The 16,152-nt window shown below is 45.9% G+C and overlaps 1 protein-coding gene across 3 annotated transcripts in view; it reads left to right on the forward strand.

The window, feature by feature from the left end:
• Nucleotides 1–16,152, forward strand: part of TRIO (trio Rho guanine nucleotide exchange factor) — a 380,125-nt gene that overhangs the window by 144,859 nt on the left and 219,114 nt on the right. For all 3 annotated transcript variants that reach the window (XR_011645465.1, XM_058306993.1, XM_058307004.1), the window contains exons 4-7: nt 2,956–3,148; nt 5,554–6,066; nt 7,541–7,663; nt 11,124–11,315. Coding sequence is in view for 2 of the 3 variants with exons in the window: in XM_058306993.1 (XP_058162976.1) it covers nt 2,956–3,148; nt 5,554–6,066; nt 7,541–7,663; nt 11,124–11,315 (1,021 nt within the window). In the remaining variant the exon portion in view is untranslated. The remainder of the gene's footprint in view (nt 1–2,955; nt 3,149–5,553; nt 6,067–7,540; nt 7,664–11,123; nt 11,316–16,152) is intronic.

Raw genomic sequence — 16,152 nt, forward strand, 5'->3', positions numbered from 1 at the left:
ATTTAAATCTATTTTGTGTGCTATTAGTATCGTGACTTCAGCTTTCTCTTGGTTACTGTTTGCATGAAATACCTTTTTCCAGGCTTTTACTTTCAGCCTATTTGTGTCCTTGGGTCTAAGGTGAATCTCTTATAGACAGGATATAGGTGGCTTGTATTTTAAAATTTTCCATTCTGCCATTTCGTGTCTTTTGACTGGGGAGTTCAGTCTGTTAACATACAGTGTTATTACTGTAAAGGAATTACTTACTTTGTCCATTTTATCCTTTGGCTTACTTTGTCATATCTTAGTATTTCCTGTCTTTTTACCCTTGTAGTTACTTTTAATAATCATTTTTCCACTCATCTCTGTGCCTCTCTTTCCTGTTTTTTCCTCTCAGGCTGCAGCACTCTCTTTAATATTTCTTGTGAAGTCTGTCTGTTGGTGATGAACTCTCAGTTTCTGTTTATCTGTGAAAACTTTAAACTCACCCTCATTTCTGAAGGACAGTTTTGCCAGAGGAAAAATTCTTGGCTGGCAGTTTTTCCCTTTCAGTATCTTGAACATATCATTCCACTACCTTCTCGCCTCCATGCTTTCTGATGAGAAATTGGCACTTGCTCTTATTGAGCGTCCCTTGTATGTGATGAATTGCCCTATCTAAGTTGTCAAAACAGGGCCAGGAACCCACTAATGGGGTGCAGACCAGATCCAAGGGGGCCTGGGGTAGGGACAAGGAGACTCAAAAAGCCTCTTTTTTCCTTCACTTTCCTGGCCTGCCAGCAGGTGGTGCTCTCCAGCAAAGCTTTCCATGGAGGTGGCTCTTCCAGCCTCCATTTGCTGCTGTTTCAGGCTCTCTAGAGCCAGGATTCAAAGCCAGGCCCCACTGGTTAACCTTACTGAAGCAAGCCCATACTCAGCCCTCTGCTGCACGCTCCCTCTTCCCAGGGAGGTAAAGACTGCTCCCCTGTCTTTTGCCGCCCCCCCCCCCCCCCACAGCTGTGGGTTTTACCATTAGCCGCGGGCCTCAAGGGTGAGAGTATGGGTGCCGTTCCCATCCGTGGGGGTGAGTTACTTACCGCTTTTGTTTCGGCCTCTTTGTCTCTCCATCTCCACTCCCTCCTGGATGATGCATGCATCCTCTCCTAGTCTTCAGATCCCCAAAGCAGCTCCTTCAGACAGCTTCTGCCCCTCCTCTGCTGTTTTTGTAAGAGAGATGAGCCCTGCTGACCTACTCTGACTCCATCTTCCCGGAACCCTTTAACGTGATTTAGAGATAGCAATTACTTTTCCAGTTTTTAATGTAGACTCTTTTTCAGGGTGATTACCTGAGGCAGAAGGATATCAGCTGTCTACCCTATAGCTCCAGTACAGTTAAGTTGGATAAAAATCTGAAAAGCTCACTGAGTACTCGGAACGTCTTCAGTGTGTTTCCAGATGCCTTGCATGCAGGTGTTGCCTGGTTGCTTCTGGTGCCGGTGTCACCAGCAAGCTCGGCTGTTCAAGAGTCGTTCATGTAAGCAGGAGGGGCAGCCCCCTGTATAACCTGGTACAAGCAAGACTCTGAGTCTTCTGATCTTTGTTTAAGGACACTGCTGTTCTGGTTGTTGATCCTTTATTGGGGAAGTGCTTTATGTGGACTTACCATTTCATCACACAGGTCATTAAAAGACATGTGCCTAGGGGCTGAGAGTTAATAAACTTAGTAATTGTTATTGCATTATCAAGGGCATTCTTAAGAGAAACTGGCTTTTTAGAAAGACAATAATTGCCCAAAACTTGGAGGTGAAGAATGTGACGACTCCAACACTGCCTTGATTTGTGCGAAGGCTCCTCCGGTGCAATTCGACTGAAAGGGTATTATGAAAAGAGCTTTAGGAAAGCGGACTTGTCTCAATGGATAGAGCGTCCACCTACCACATGGGAGGCCCAGGGTTCAAACCCAGGGCTTCCTGACCCGTGTGGTGAGCTGGCCCACACGCAGTGCTGATGCACACAAGGAGTGCTGTGCCACACAGGGTTGTCCACCGTGTAGGGGAGCCCCACGTGCAAGAAGTGTGCCCTATAAGGAGAGTAGCCCCACGTGAGAAAAGTGCAGCTGCCCAGGAATAGTGCTGCACACACGGAGAGCTGGCGCAGAAAGGTGTCACAACAAAAGCAAGACACAGATTCCGGGTGCCGCTGACAAGAATACAAGCGGACATAGAAGAACACACAGCAAATGGACACAGAGCAGACAACTTGGGGGTGGGGGTGGGGGGCAGAGGGGAGAGAAATAAATAAGAAAATAAATATATTTTTTAAAAAAAGAGCTTTACCTGCAGAGGCCCAGAGGGTGCCAAGGACACCCAGGGACCACTGGATAGTACTTTGAGAACCACCGATGTAACTTCAGGTCTAGGGATAAGTTAAAGGAGATGAAATGCAGCATTTCAGAGCCTCTGCCCTTGCCAGCCTTACTGGCGAGGGTCACTTCGGTGCCCACTCCTGTGACCGGTCCCTCCTAGTCTCCATGGGGACGAGGGCGCTCTCGGAGGTATCACTAAGGATCTCTGCTGATCGTACTTACTGAGTGTGTGGTAAGTGAATACGGAAAAGACCAGGGAAACAGGAAGGATGGCCACTGTTTTTCTCCTGATGAGTAGACAGCGTGCAAATCCAGAAATACGCAATCAAAATTTCAAAGGTTTTTGAAGTTGAAACCTGTTTCAAAACTTCCTTCTTGCTTGACACCCGTACAATCAGATTCTCTTCCTTCACGGTACAGGGGGAGGGGTGAGAAAGAACTGAGCGGCCCAGGTAAGCTGTAATCTTTTTCTGGTTTCAGCCGCCCTCTCCCGCCAGCGCCTCCAGCAGGGGGATGCGGGCCCTCCCACTGCCCCTCCGCCTCCCACCCCAGCGCACCGCGGCTGGGAGGAGCAGGCAGAGTCCGCGTGAGCGCTGTGTGCTTCCAACCTGCTTTTTCTTTTCCTCCAGTGAAGAAGTGTGCAAGCGGGGCTTCACGGTGATCGTGGACATGCGCGGGTCCAAGTGGGACTCCATCAAGCCCCTGCTGAAGATCCTGCAGGAGTCCTTTCCCTGCTGCATCCACGTGGCGCTGATCATCAAGCCAGACAACTTCTGGCAGAAGCAGAGGACAAACTTTGGCAGTTCCAAATTTGAATTTGAGGTAACTTCCCCTGTGTAGCCAGACCGAGGAAGCCAATAGGTGCGGTTTATGAAAAGCTGGCGTTTTTCTCAGCCTTTCAGGCCGATGCCGGATTTTAAAACCATGCATTAAGCAGGACCTGCGTAGCGTATGTGCCTATGAGAGGTAAAATGAGCTATTGTGTAATCATGTTACATTGGTTACCGTGTTATCCAGGTGGATTAATTTACTCGCGCAGGTGTGTGTGTGTGGCGGGTTAGGTGTAATTCTCTTGGTTTGCAGGTGCGAGGAATGCCAAGGCGTGTGGCCTTTCCCTTAAGAAAAGGAGGCTGTGACCTGTCAAACCACTTTCCCACTCAGCACAGATGCCTTTACGTGGCCTCAGAGGGGCATAATCGTCCTCTCAGGCTCAGAGGCGAGGGACTGTCAGGAGATGGACCCGAGCTTCAGGTTTCCGAGGAATAACTCTGGAAGAGCCCGAGTTTTCATACCATCACTGATAGGGAGAGGGCAGTCTGTCACGTCCTGTACTAGGCTCTCGTTTATGAAAAAGGAAATACTCCTTAAAAACTATTCAGTGAGACACACATGGCCGCTGGCTTTCAGACGGGAGTATAAACCTAACCCTACCCACCAGCCTGCTGTCGTTTCAGTGTAACCACCTCTCCTTAATCTTCAAGGTCTGACAAAGGCTTCTGATGCAGTGGTTATGGAATGATTATGGATAGAAAGGACTGTGGCCAGAATTTGCTTCATGCTGTATTCTGCAATAAGATATAAATATTTTATTAAAATACAGTAATTTTTGGCTGAATAGATCGCTTCTTGTAGCATCTTTGCCTGTGTAACCATTGCATATCAGTGGATGTTTTCATGTATTTTAAGGTAAACAGCAATAATAATATTTAAAACATTGAACAATATTAAATGTAAGCTTTTCATTACATCTTACACTTTTCAAAATGTTTTCACGTTTGTATTATTTGGAATTTTTAATCTCTTTTCATAGTACTATTTTCCAATGTGAAATCTAAATTTCATTTTAGTTTGAAATTGCACTCAAGACTTAGGTGAAAGATGAAATCAGTAGGTCTTTATTTTCATGTAAAATAAGTGATTTTGGAGGACAGTTTATTGAGCCTTAGTTATTCCCTTGAGGAAGAATCAAAGAGTGTTGCACTTAATTACACACTTTTTAAAGCCAAAATAATGGTTTGGCAATATAATTAACGTAACTTTTTGCAAGTCTAACTTTGATCGTCCCCTGTGGGCTTTTAAAGTGACGTAGAGTTGTCTCCACATCATTACCAGCCTCATTCTCTGAGTGCTTGGCTCCACGGACATTATTAAGAGTCAGTACAAATAAGAGAGGAGTCGGCCTGCCCTAGCAGCGGAGACAGAAGGGCTGATGAGGCCAGGGCCCTGTCCAGCTCCGCTGCTCTGGCGCCAGCACCGCCTGCCCGTTCTGGGTTCCCTCAAGGCGGGCAGTGATGGGGAGGGGCTGTGCCTGCCCCGCTCGTTCTCATACTGTGCCCTAGGCCACAAACCTGTTCCTTCATCTTGAGTTTGCCTTTAGCCAGGCCCTCCTGGGCATTCACACTAGCTCTCCTTTCCACCTGGACAGGCTGAGGCTAGGGTTTCTTACTTAGATTGTAATTGACCCAAGCCCCGTCCCAGGTGGGCGGGAAGTAGCACTGCGTATTTATGGAAAACACTCGTACCACCTGCAGAATTGCAGCAGGTGTTTAAGACGAACGAAACACGTCTGCTTGCTGTCTTTAGCTTTGTCACAAGATCCGGTATATTTTCCAAAGGTCTGAAAAGTCACCCATTGCCCTCCACCCACTGATGTGAAGTGGGAGCAGGCCGAGATGGTGATTAGGGAGGACCCCCGAGCAGCCGGCGAGTGAACGTCCTCACAGGGCGGTGGCCCTTCAGGGGCTCTCTGAAGCCCACGAGCAAGACACTAGCCTGAGAGCAGGTTGGGTGGCTCTGCAGTGTTCTGTCCCGGTGAGACCTGAAAGTAATTTAACAAAAGTGAAATTTCCAAGTCATCAGCTCCATACTTGCAGTTTTAACACATTTCCTTATGCAGTGTGCCTAAGACAGGGTTAACTTCTACATTCTTGGAAAGAAGTCTGATTTCTTTAGCTCTCGTAGAAATGCCTGTGATTCTATAATTTTAGGTATTCCAACATTTTGGTATTGCTTTACTGGAATTACCTCATTTACTGGAATTACCTCATAAGCCTTCTTTCAGCTACACTTGTTTTTATGGGGCAGAGCAAGGTACGTCAGGTTTTCTAGAAACAGATCCCTACCTGCTTTAAGTATGAGAATCTGGAAGCACTTCAGATTGCATTAAGATAAAGACCATACAAATTTGGTTCATCCTCTCATGCGTGATTCTCTTTTCCCCTCTTAAGACAAACATGGTCTCTTTAGAAGGCCTCACCAAAGTAGTTGATCCTTCCCAGTTGACCCCTGAGTTCGATGGGTGCCTGGAATACAACCATGAAGAGTGGATTGAGATCCGAGTGGCTTTTGAAGACTACATCAGCAGTGCCACCCACATGCTGTCTCGGCTGGAGGAGCTTCAGGACATCCTAGCTAAGAAGGAATTGCCTCAGGACTTGGAGGGGGCTCGGAATATGATCGAGGAACACTCCCAGCTGAAGAAGAAGGTGATTAAGGCCCCCATAGAGGACTTGGATTTGGAGGGGCAGAAGCTGCTCCAGAGAATCCAGAGCAGCGAGAGCTTCCCCAAAAAGAACTCGGGGTCGGGCAATGCCGACCTGCAGACCCTCCTGCCCAAGGTGTCCAGCATGTTGGACAGGCTGCACTCCACGCGGCAGCATCTGCATCAGATGTGGCACGTGAGGAAGCTGAAGCTGGACCAGTGCTTTCAGCTGCGGCTGTTCGAGCAGGACGCTGAGAAGGTGAGAGAGGGTCGAGGTGCAGGCTACACTGAGCAGCAGAGGGCCGCCTGGGGGATCGCCAGCTCCTAGAGCCAGGGCTGGTCGGGTCAGGGGAAATGAAGGCGTTAAAAGGCGAAAGGATGGTGAGCCTGCACTGGCGAGGGTAGTTACAAACCAGCAAGCAGTGGCTGAAGACGGCATTCAGATCTGCTTGCCAGTCTTACTGTTTGTGCTATACACTGCTGTTTTAGAAATTTTAAATTAGTATCTGCGGGTAGTTTAGTTTAGAATACCTGCAAGATCAGAGGGAAGGATGATTTCAATTAAAAGAGTGAAAAATTTATAGGCTTACGTTATTGAAAGTAGTAATTCTATATGTAATTTGCTTATAGCTGCTCTTCTACAAAGCCAGTGCTAGAACACCATTCAAATCTATTATTGAGTATGTTTTTAAAATAAAAGGTGAGTAATGAGTTAAAAATAATAGTTTCTGGGTAATACAGCAATAATTACCTATGGTCTCTTGTTTTATTCTCGTGCTTCAGACAAACCAACTGGTCAAAGTGAATTCTTATCAATTACTGACTAACTTAATCTTAGCAACGTGAAAAGAGGATGCTTATTTATAGAAATATGTTACAAGTCACGCACCTGAGTGAATTAATCACTATTCATTTGAGTTTGTCAGTTTTTTTTTTCATGGACAGGGGAATATATTTTGTAGAGAAAAGTAAAAACTACTTTAGAAATCTTTGATGTAAAAGGATCTTTTGAAATAATCCAGCTCTATATTTGGTAAACTTGTAAGGTATCTGCCAGTATGCTTTTGTTTAAAGGGGTGTGTTTTCAAAGTCCCTAGAAGCTTTTCCTTCCAATTACTAGAAAAACAGGTTACTGTCACTGGGAGTGTGGTTCAAGTCTCAGGGTAGCAGTGCAAACTGATAGTCATTTCTATTTCCTTAAATGATTTTTCAAGGAACATCCGTATTGAATCTTAAGAGAGATGTCATCATTAAATTTCTTTCCCTTTTTTATGTGTTTCTTTTTCTTGTTTGTATTTGCATAGGTTTCTGTAGGCTTTTGGCACAAAAGAACTGAAGTCATTGGTATGGCTATTAGAAACCTGTAGGTTTCTAGAGACTATGCATCTCTAAGTTCACCTTAAGGATCTTTAATTGAAGAGCTCTGGGGCAAGTGAAGCAGTTCAGTAGAGCAGAGAGGCTGGGTAGGAAGTCCTGGAGATAGTTTTAATTAGCCTAGGGGCTTTGAGAATCTCTCTTTACCTTTCCACCTCTTCGTTCCTCATCTGTAAAAGGAAATGTTAGACAGGGTTTCCTTGTAGATCCTGCAAGTCCAGAGCTGCTGACTTATTCGTAGACATGTCTGGGAGATCGCCAGAGGAGGGAAGTCGGTCTTTCTCGGGGCGTGCTGTTCCTGGCCCGTGTCCTTCGTGTCTCTTTCTGGAGTGATTCCAGGTTGTTTTTCATCCCGGTAGATGTTTGACTGGATCACGCACAACAAAGGCCTGTTTCTGAACAGCTACACAGAGATCGGGACCAGCCATCCTCACGCAATGGAGCTGCAGACACAGCACAATCACTTTGCTATGAACTGTATGGTAAGATAACCGCCCAGAGCCACATGTCCTGGTATGGAGAACTGTTGTAGCAAAAGGGAGGTGTTTAAGCAGCTTGCACCCCAGCACACGCGTTGGAAGCAAGGGGGTGGGGTGGGGTTCAGAACGACTGAGCAGACCTGCTGTCAGTTTCCTGGCTCTTTCACACGATGAAGGAATAAGGCAGCCAGCTGCTTACCCCAACGACATAGTCCGGTTATCCTAAAACGTGAGCCTTCTTTCCAAGGTGAAGCAAAGGACTGGGTCCAGGCTTCAGCCTTGCCTGGAATACTCTGGCACTCTTTGAATTTGGTGCATTTGGTACCCGTGGCCTGTTGTGCTCCTTCAAAATCCCGCAGACCAGATAGCTGGGGTCACGCTAGGTCTACAGCGCAAGAATAAAAAACTAAATTAAACTCTGAAAGGCACTTCTATTGCAGTTTTTATAGTCAATGTGACTAAAATAAAGCTATTAATTGTTCTAAAGTATATGTGGCTACTTAGGACAGTTAAGCTTCTAGAAATTTCCTCTTCAGGGACAAGGAGCTCCAATTTGGACTTTGAGTCAACCTTGGGAGAGAATTAACCACTTTTAGGCCCTGTAACTAAATAATCACACAGAGCATTAAAGCAGTTTAAAGGTGGGGTCTTTATCATTTAATTAAAGTTTGGCCAGCTAAGTGCTAGAATTTAGGTAGTTTTGGAAGATCAGATTTAGCAATTTAAATTTTGTAATAAGTTCTATAAAAAAGGTCGATATCTGTTCTAGAGTTTGAGATAAGAGAATTTCTAGTTTCAGATTGGTTTAAATCATCAAACTTGGGTATAGATAAGGAGAACCAAAATGTTAGCTTTTTGGGGATAGCTTCTGAGAAGAATTTCTTGCTACAATTGTAACTTTTCCTCTCAGTTCTTCAAAATTTTACCTCAGTTAATAGCAAAAGGTATATGTAACCCACTATACCACATATTTTAAAAACTCTAGAACCCCAAAAATATTCTCAAAAGACTAGAAATCAACAGAAAATATACTTTCTCTTCCCCTTTCAGCATTATTAATGTCAGGTGTTGGAATGGTCAGACTAGGTAGCATAGCGTGAAAGAAGGAATGTGGGTTGTGGACTTAGAGGCTTTGGATTCCAGTTCTTTTACTTACTGTGTGACCTTGAACAGGTTCTTGAACCTTTTTGAGCCTCAGTTTCCTAATTCATAAAGTGTAGCATTATTATATTTAATCTGTATTTGTGAAACACTAAGCTCAGGGCTTGATACATACTGAGTGCTTGATTAAATGGTAATTATTATCAAGGGTGGTATTGATATAATTAAAAAGTACTGGTGAGGCAGGTAAGAAATTCTTAAAAGTTCGGGTGACTTTTTTTTTTTGACTTTCTAATTTTCTGTAATAAACTTTTATTGCTTTTCATTACTTTTCCAAGCTAAAACAATTTTTTAAAATGTTGTAGTCCTGGCACCCCATGGGCTGATGACTCCTGCTGGGTGAGCTTTCTGGACCTGTCCCTCTCCTTGTTCTGAGCTCCTCCAGGAAGCCTCAGTGTCTACCTCTGACAAGTGGCTTACAGAACAAGGATCAATTGACCTTCAGCCCCATCTCACACTGTCGACAGTGTTGGGAACAATTCCTTGACAAAGAAAAGGAATAATACTACATACCAGTATACACAGTTGACCCTCTGTTTAAAGCGTTTTCCTGGTACTGAGATACCAAGAATTAAGCTCATTCTCCTTGAACAGGTATTTTTAAAAGCTGTGATGGTAAGAATATAAATGCAGGCACTCCGAAGGTAGCAGTTCCACACTGCCCTATCTGCCTGTGGGCTGTCGGTTTAGACCAGGTACCACCACGTTTCTTATCTGTGCTCTGACTTCCGGGGGCACGGAGGAGGGTGAAGATGGAGACTTGTGCTCTGTATGTAGAGCGTGCTCGGGGCTATGACTGTAGCACAGGAAACCGTAACCTAATCTAGCTGTGAGCGAACATGATCGGTGCTCGCCCAGTAGAGCCACCATCGATGGACAGCTCTTCTCTAGCCTGACACAGCATCTGCCTGGGGCTTTCCAGATAGACCTTTTGGGTGGACTTTTCCTTTTTAAGGATACAGAGGAAGCCCACTTAGCAAGTATGGTCACCTGTTACCTTACAGGGAGAAAGGGGAGGGGAGAGAGCAGGTATGAGGACAGGGGAGCGTTGCTTTCAGCATAGGGACTCAGTGATAGCGCCTATGACCCACCCGTCAGGCCCTCAGTGTGCGCCACTCCGATTCCCACCACTGGGCAGCCCAGGGAAGTACCTCAAGGGCCAGAGGCCTGAGGCGCTCTGATCCCAGACCCAGGCAGCCCCACCCTGGGTTTAGGTTCCAATCAGAAATGGAGCGAAGGAATGCCTGAAAGAAGGTGCAGGGAGAGAATGGGGACTGGGGAGAGAGCCAGTGGGTGGACTGCAGACGAGGGATGGCGAGGAGCCCGTAGCAGGAGTGTGGAGGTCGCAGAGGCTGGGCCTGGGGCGGGGTGCGAAGGGAGAGGAGGGAGGGAAAACGTGATGGATTGGGTGAAAGATTTAGGGGAAAGATTGGGAGGAGCCAAAGATGTCGCTACGCTTTTGTGACACCCGTGGACCCAAATAGTAAACACATGAAGAACGACGACTTTGGCGTTGGTTGCTGTGCTCCGGTCGCCTCCGCCTCGATGTGATGCTGAGGCTTAAAGAGTGGAATCGAAGGTGGAAGGGGCGATGCCATATTGAGAAGGAATTTTGCAGAGACAGGTTTTTCCCGTGGATTTTTTTTTTTTTACATTATGCCTCCTGTCCTTGTTTTTCCATAAACTCTGGCAGTCTGGAAGATAGGAATAGCTACAGAGTGGAAACGCTTTGTTTAAAATTTGAAAACTGCATTATTGTGTTTCTACCTCAATTTATATCCCTAGACAAAATGGATCCATTAATAGAGGACTTTTTATTGGCACCAAAGAATGGTGGCTCGGGCTTTATGTGTAACGGAGAGATTGTTTTCACACAAATAGCCCTTGGTTGCTATGTACATATTTTTTAGTTTCTGGGTTCTAGTTAAAACTGAAAGGCCGGGTTCCTTCAGTTCTGGGTGACTGCTTGTCAGCGGTCTTGCCATCTGGACTTCTTTCAGCGTCTGAAGCCAAAAAATGAATCATCTCCTATCTGCATGCGCCCACACGTGCCTTTGATTGCTTTGTGCTTACCAGTCATGCCTCTCCGCCAGCGGACTTGTAGCTTCACAGTTTTAGAAATAGCCCTGGAAACCAGAGCCTGGCGTGGATGGCGATCTGGGCCGCAGCTCTGCGTAGTGTTAGACTCCAGGTGACTGTGCCCTTAGAAGCTGATCCCCTTTGAGCGGAGCAGGCTGTTTCGGAAGCTGCTGCCCGCGTTGCGTGGAGGAGCCCCCTCAGCCTCTCTCCCCGCCCCCTGCAGAACGTGTACGTGAACATCAACCGCATCATGTCAGTGGCTGCCCGCCTGGTGGAGTCCGGCCACTACGCCTCGCAGCAGATCAAGCAGATCGCGAGCCAGCTGGAGCAGGAGTGGAAGGCCTTCGCGGCCGCCCTGGACGAGCGCAGCACCTTGCTGGACATGTCCTCCGTTTTCCACCAGAAGGCTGAAAAGGTCAGTGCACGGAACCCCCACGCTTTCCCCAGTGGTCACCCTTGGGGACTTCTTTCCCTGGTAAAGAACTTGAGCTCAGAAGCCACTCAGCTCTCAGTTTAAATCCCAGCTCTCTTACTCCTCGCTGTGCAACCTTCTGTGTGTCCTTTAACCTCTCTGTTCCTTAGCTTTCTCACTTGTAAAGTAGAACTATAAGGACCTACTTGAGAGGGCTGTTTTATCACGGCAATGCAATGTGTCCGTTAGGTGCTGCACGGTGCCTGGTAGATAGTAAGTGCTGACATGTGGTGGCTGCTGTGCCTTTTCTACTCTTCCTCATTCTTACCTCTTTATCACACCAATTATGATGCTCTAGCCGCCTGTAACAGAATGTCTTGACTGTACGTGGTTTAAACATTGGAGTTTACTCTTCTTACGAAATTAGAACTTGCAAGATGTAGGGAGTTCTACGGTGGACCCAACTGCCCAGTGCTATCAAGGCCAGGCCCGTGCCTCAGTGTGGCTGGCTTCCCGTGCAGTTCCTGCCCCCAGCACACGTCCTTACCAGCTGGGCCATGTCTCGCTGTGGTCAGCTTCCCGTGCAGTTCCTGCCTCCAGCACACCTCCTTACCAGCTGGGCCTTCACCAGCCTCCAGCACACTAAACTACCTGGTTTAGAGGTGATGTGTAATGGATGCCATGACAATCCCACATGCCTCTTCGCTAACAAACTTGCATCAACAAACACACTCCGACAGCAAAAGGAGAGTGGTTTGCTTGTGACTCAGACTTCCTTAGTGGAAGGTGTGCTGGACAGCAAAACTCCTCTTCAAGCTGTGGAGAGAGCACAGGAATTCTTAGTCACACGGGGAACGTGGGGAAAAGGCACATTGGTTGCTTCACTTAAAAGGAAAAATACCAGTGTGGCTTTCTCAAGGATAATTCTTTTGGGGGAAAAAACTGTGCTCATAGGCATTTACACTGATGCTTCTAAGGAGAGAGTCTCTCTCTAATCTGGACACTGTCTCTGCTGAGGAGTGAAGAAGTCAGTGAAGGCAAGACAGAGACCCCAGCTTGCCTGAGATTTCAGCGAGGCTGGCAAGAAGTGCATAAGGCACTAATTAGCAGTGATCTCAACTCTAGAAACCTTTAAAGTGTGAAGCAAGGGAAGAAGCTGAGGGGACTATAAGGAGAGAGACGACTTAACGGTGGCAATCAAGTAAAAGCCATGAGTAGGGACTTCCAGATTTCAGTACTAAGGGCTTTCTGCTCACCAGTCTTATTATGCATTCAGCTGGTTTTATGTACAGGCACGCCCCCACAACCAATGCTTTAAAGTAACGGGAGCCTTCTTCAACATAAAATAGCAATATCTGCAGGACCCTGTGGCTGCCTGTTACCCTCTTTATTGTGCCAAGCCATGAGGTGCCTTGTTCTCTTGACAAGGAGGTGTGCCATGGTCCCTGCGTCTGGGCCACCTTTAATGGTGATGCAGTGTGGGAGGCTATGGCTCATGGAACCAGGGTGTGTGGAAACTAGTAGTGGGTGCCTGGGAAGGGTGTGGAGATGGGTGCCCAGAAGGTATGACTCAGAGTGAAGCAGGACAGACGGCTTGAGTGAGGGACAGGCTGGAGCACAGTAACACCTGGGGGGAAGCTCTTTCATGATCATGGTGGGATTCAGACTTATAAATAACTCCGGTGGTTAATTGCCTCTTTGACCTGCCTGAAAATAATCTAGCCATGTGCATGCCACAGGACATTTTTCCCAACATTTTACTATGAAAGTATCAAACATACAGCAGAGTGGATCAAATGAATGGCTGTAATTCATAGATTTGAAGGACACTAAGCAATAGGAATGCATTATTGAACAGAATTTCATGGGCTTCTGTATATATATATATATATATGTCTCAGTGTTTAGGAAGTAGCCAGAGTAGAAGCCAAACAGGAACTTAGGCCCAGAGTAACCTAGCGAAGAAGACCTTGTTTGAAGGCAGGCAGCTGAAATGTGCCGGTGGGCCACGAGGACGTCCTTAATTGCAAGGAGAATGGGCTGTGTCTTCTCCCCTCTCTGAACAAAATTGTCCCTTGAAATTTTGATGTATGGAAGATCACATCCACTAAAACGGTTTCTTCCACTTCCCAAGAGAGGAGTCATTTTAAATGCTTATCCTGTCATTTGTGTGTAAACGGTTTTCCTAAGCTCTGGTAGGAAAGCACCAGAGACATGGGCGTTGTAAGCCAAGTGTCCACCCTAGCCCTCCTTGACCCACACTCAGAGTTTTCATTAAGAACTTCAACCTGATGAGGGGACCTAGGGGGTTAATACCAGATTCGAACGATGTTGCATAAATATTATGCCTCCAGCGATGTCACATCCATTAGTTCTCACAGTTTGAGGCACAATTTCAGGTTGTCAGTATGGAGACATGAGCCCGTGTTGGTGATTTTACCAGTAGTTGTCATTTAGGGCCTCTAAGACAGAAACAGCTTACCTGGCTTCACCTTTTGGTCATGCGGTATAGCTACTGGACAGTCCCTTTATATTAAGAAGCCTGTACTTGCAAGTATTATTAAATTACATTTTTATAAAACAAAGTGACTTGATTTTATCACACCTTAAAATATCCAGTTTTCACTGTTAAAGACATTCTCGTGCTGCCCTATCCAATGTGTAGCCAGTAGCCACATTTGGAAATGATTTAAAATTAAATAAACTAATTTAAACAGTAAAATTCAAGTCCTTAGAATCTTAGTATCTGTCTACATTTCAGATACTGAGTCACCTCAGGTGGCTAGAGGTTGCTATATTAGTGCAATACAATGTATTCCCATCGTTGCTGAAGGTTCTGTTAGCACTGAGAGAGGCTTGCCTTCAGATCACCTCATTCTGTCTATTACATGTAAGGTATTAGGGTCTCTAGGGACACAGAACCAACAGGAGGTATGTGTAAATATTACGAGGTTTTTAGAATTGGCTCTTGCACCTGTGGGGAGGGGCAAGTCCAAATTCCATAAGGCAGGCTCCAAGCTGGGAACACTGTCAGAGGCTTTCATTGAATTCCCCCGGAGAAGCTGGCTCCCTGAAGCAGAGCTGGAAATTCTCTTTTCTGACTGCTGAAATCCTCACTTCTTTCAAAAGCTTCAGATGATTAGATGAGACTTCTCTTACTGTTGAAGGCAGTCTCCTGAATTGATTGTAGATGTAATCAACTGTACATGCAACCAACTTATTGATGATTTAAACCCACAAAATATCCTCACAGTAATAGGCCAGTGCTTACTTAACCAAATAACTGGACACCATAACTTGTCCAAGGTGATCCATGAAATTAACCATCACATGTAATGTTTACTGTAAACACAACTTATGGATAATAGTTACCATCTGGATAATCTTACAAGTCTGGGTTGGAATTCAGGGGAAAATAATAAAAACGATGCTTCAATAGTTTGTTTTGAATTTCTAAGTAAATAATACATGTATTTAACTGATTTCCCTTTGTATATCTACTTTTTCTCAGGAAAGCTATTTTTAAAACATTGGCCTAATTCTTGGCTTTAGAAAAACAAGATTCTTAAAGAGTAGAAAGGAAGTGGGACACACACACAAGGGAATTAAGAAAAACAGGTTTCAGGTGCTCATTGTGATCATTGGCATCTTTTGGTTCCAATTGCACCTGTCTTCTCTGAGTCACTCTGTTGGAGACGTGGGGGCTGGACTCCCCAGTGGAAAAGCCTCATCCCGCTGGTTTTCTGGGCAGCCAGCAGAGAACGGAACCTTTCTCCTGAAGGGACGAGGAGAGGGAGTGCATTGGTTGATACCCTCCTTGGGGAGTGGAAAAGGTGGAATGAAAAGGAGGAAGAGTCATGTTTTCTAGAAATAAATACAAAATGAGAAACAGAAGTAACAAGAAAAAAAGAACTCTGAAGCTTGAATTCATGTCTACATTATAAATATTTTTTCAACCAATTTTGAATTTCTAATTGAAATTTTCCAAGAGAAGAAAAATCCCTCTAAGTATTTTTAAATTTCACATTAAAGCTGTCTATGGGAATCACTCTTCCCTCATTGACTTTCCTTAGTTTTTCAAACTGACCCAGACTCCTTTCTTCATATAGTCAGTAAGACTGGAAGGAAAAACAAGCAGCATGCCGTGCTGCTGAGCGTGAGCGCCCTCCGTGCTGAAGCGTTCTCCAGGTTTGAATTCCTGGAGTAGCGTTTGATACTCTTCACCATCTGACCCTCCTTCAGAATCTCAGAGATGCTGTATATTCCCATATTTCAATGTCTGGAGCATTTATTATTATTATTTTTTTAAAGATTTATTTATTTATTTAATTTCCCCCCTCCCCTGGTTGTCTGTTCTTGGTGTCTATTTGCTGCGTCTTGTTTCTTTGTCCGCTTCTGTTGTCGTCAGCGGCACGGGAAGTGTGGGCGGCGCCATTCCTGGGCAGGCTGCTCTTTCTTTTCACGCTGGGTGGCTTTCCTCATGGGTGCACTCCTTGCGCGTGGGGCTCCCCCACGCGGGGGACACCCTTGCGTGGCACAGCACTCCTTGTGCGCATCAGCGCTGCGCATGGCCAGCTCCACACGGGTCAAGGAGGCCCGGGGTTTGAACCGCGGACCTCCCATATGGTAGACGGACGCCCTAACCACTGGGCCAAAGTCCGTTTCCCTGTCTGGAGCATTTAAAGCATCAAATCCTAAACAGGATGCTCTGATGTGGCCAGTAGCCACCTTTTGTCATCCTTGTTGACTGTCTGCCACTGTGCTGGACACATTTCCCCTAGTGTAGCAACTGCAAAATGTATTTCTCAAGGTGGCAGTAGGTGTGTATGTGTGTATAGGG

Source organism: Dasypus novemcinctus, chromosome 2 (genome assembly GCF_030445035.2).
Source record: "Dasypus novemcinctus isolate mDasNov1 chromosome 2, mDasNov1.1.hap2, whole genome shotgun sequence".
NCBI classification, from domain to species: Eukaryota; Metazoa; Chordata; class Mammalia; order Cingulata; family Dasypodidae; genus Dasypus; species Dasypus novemcinctus.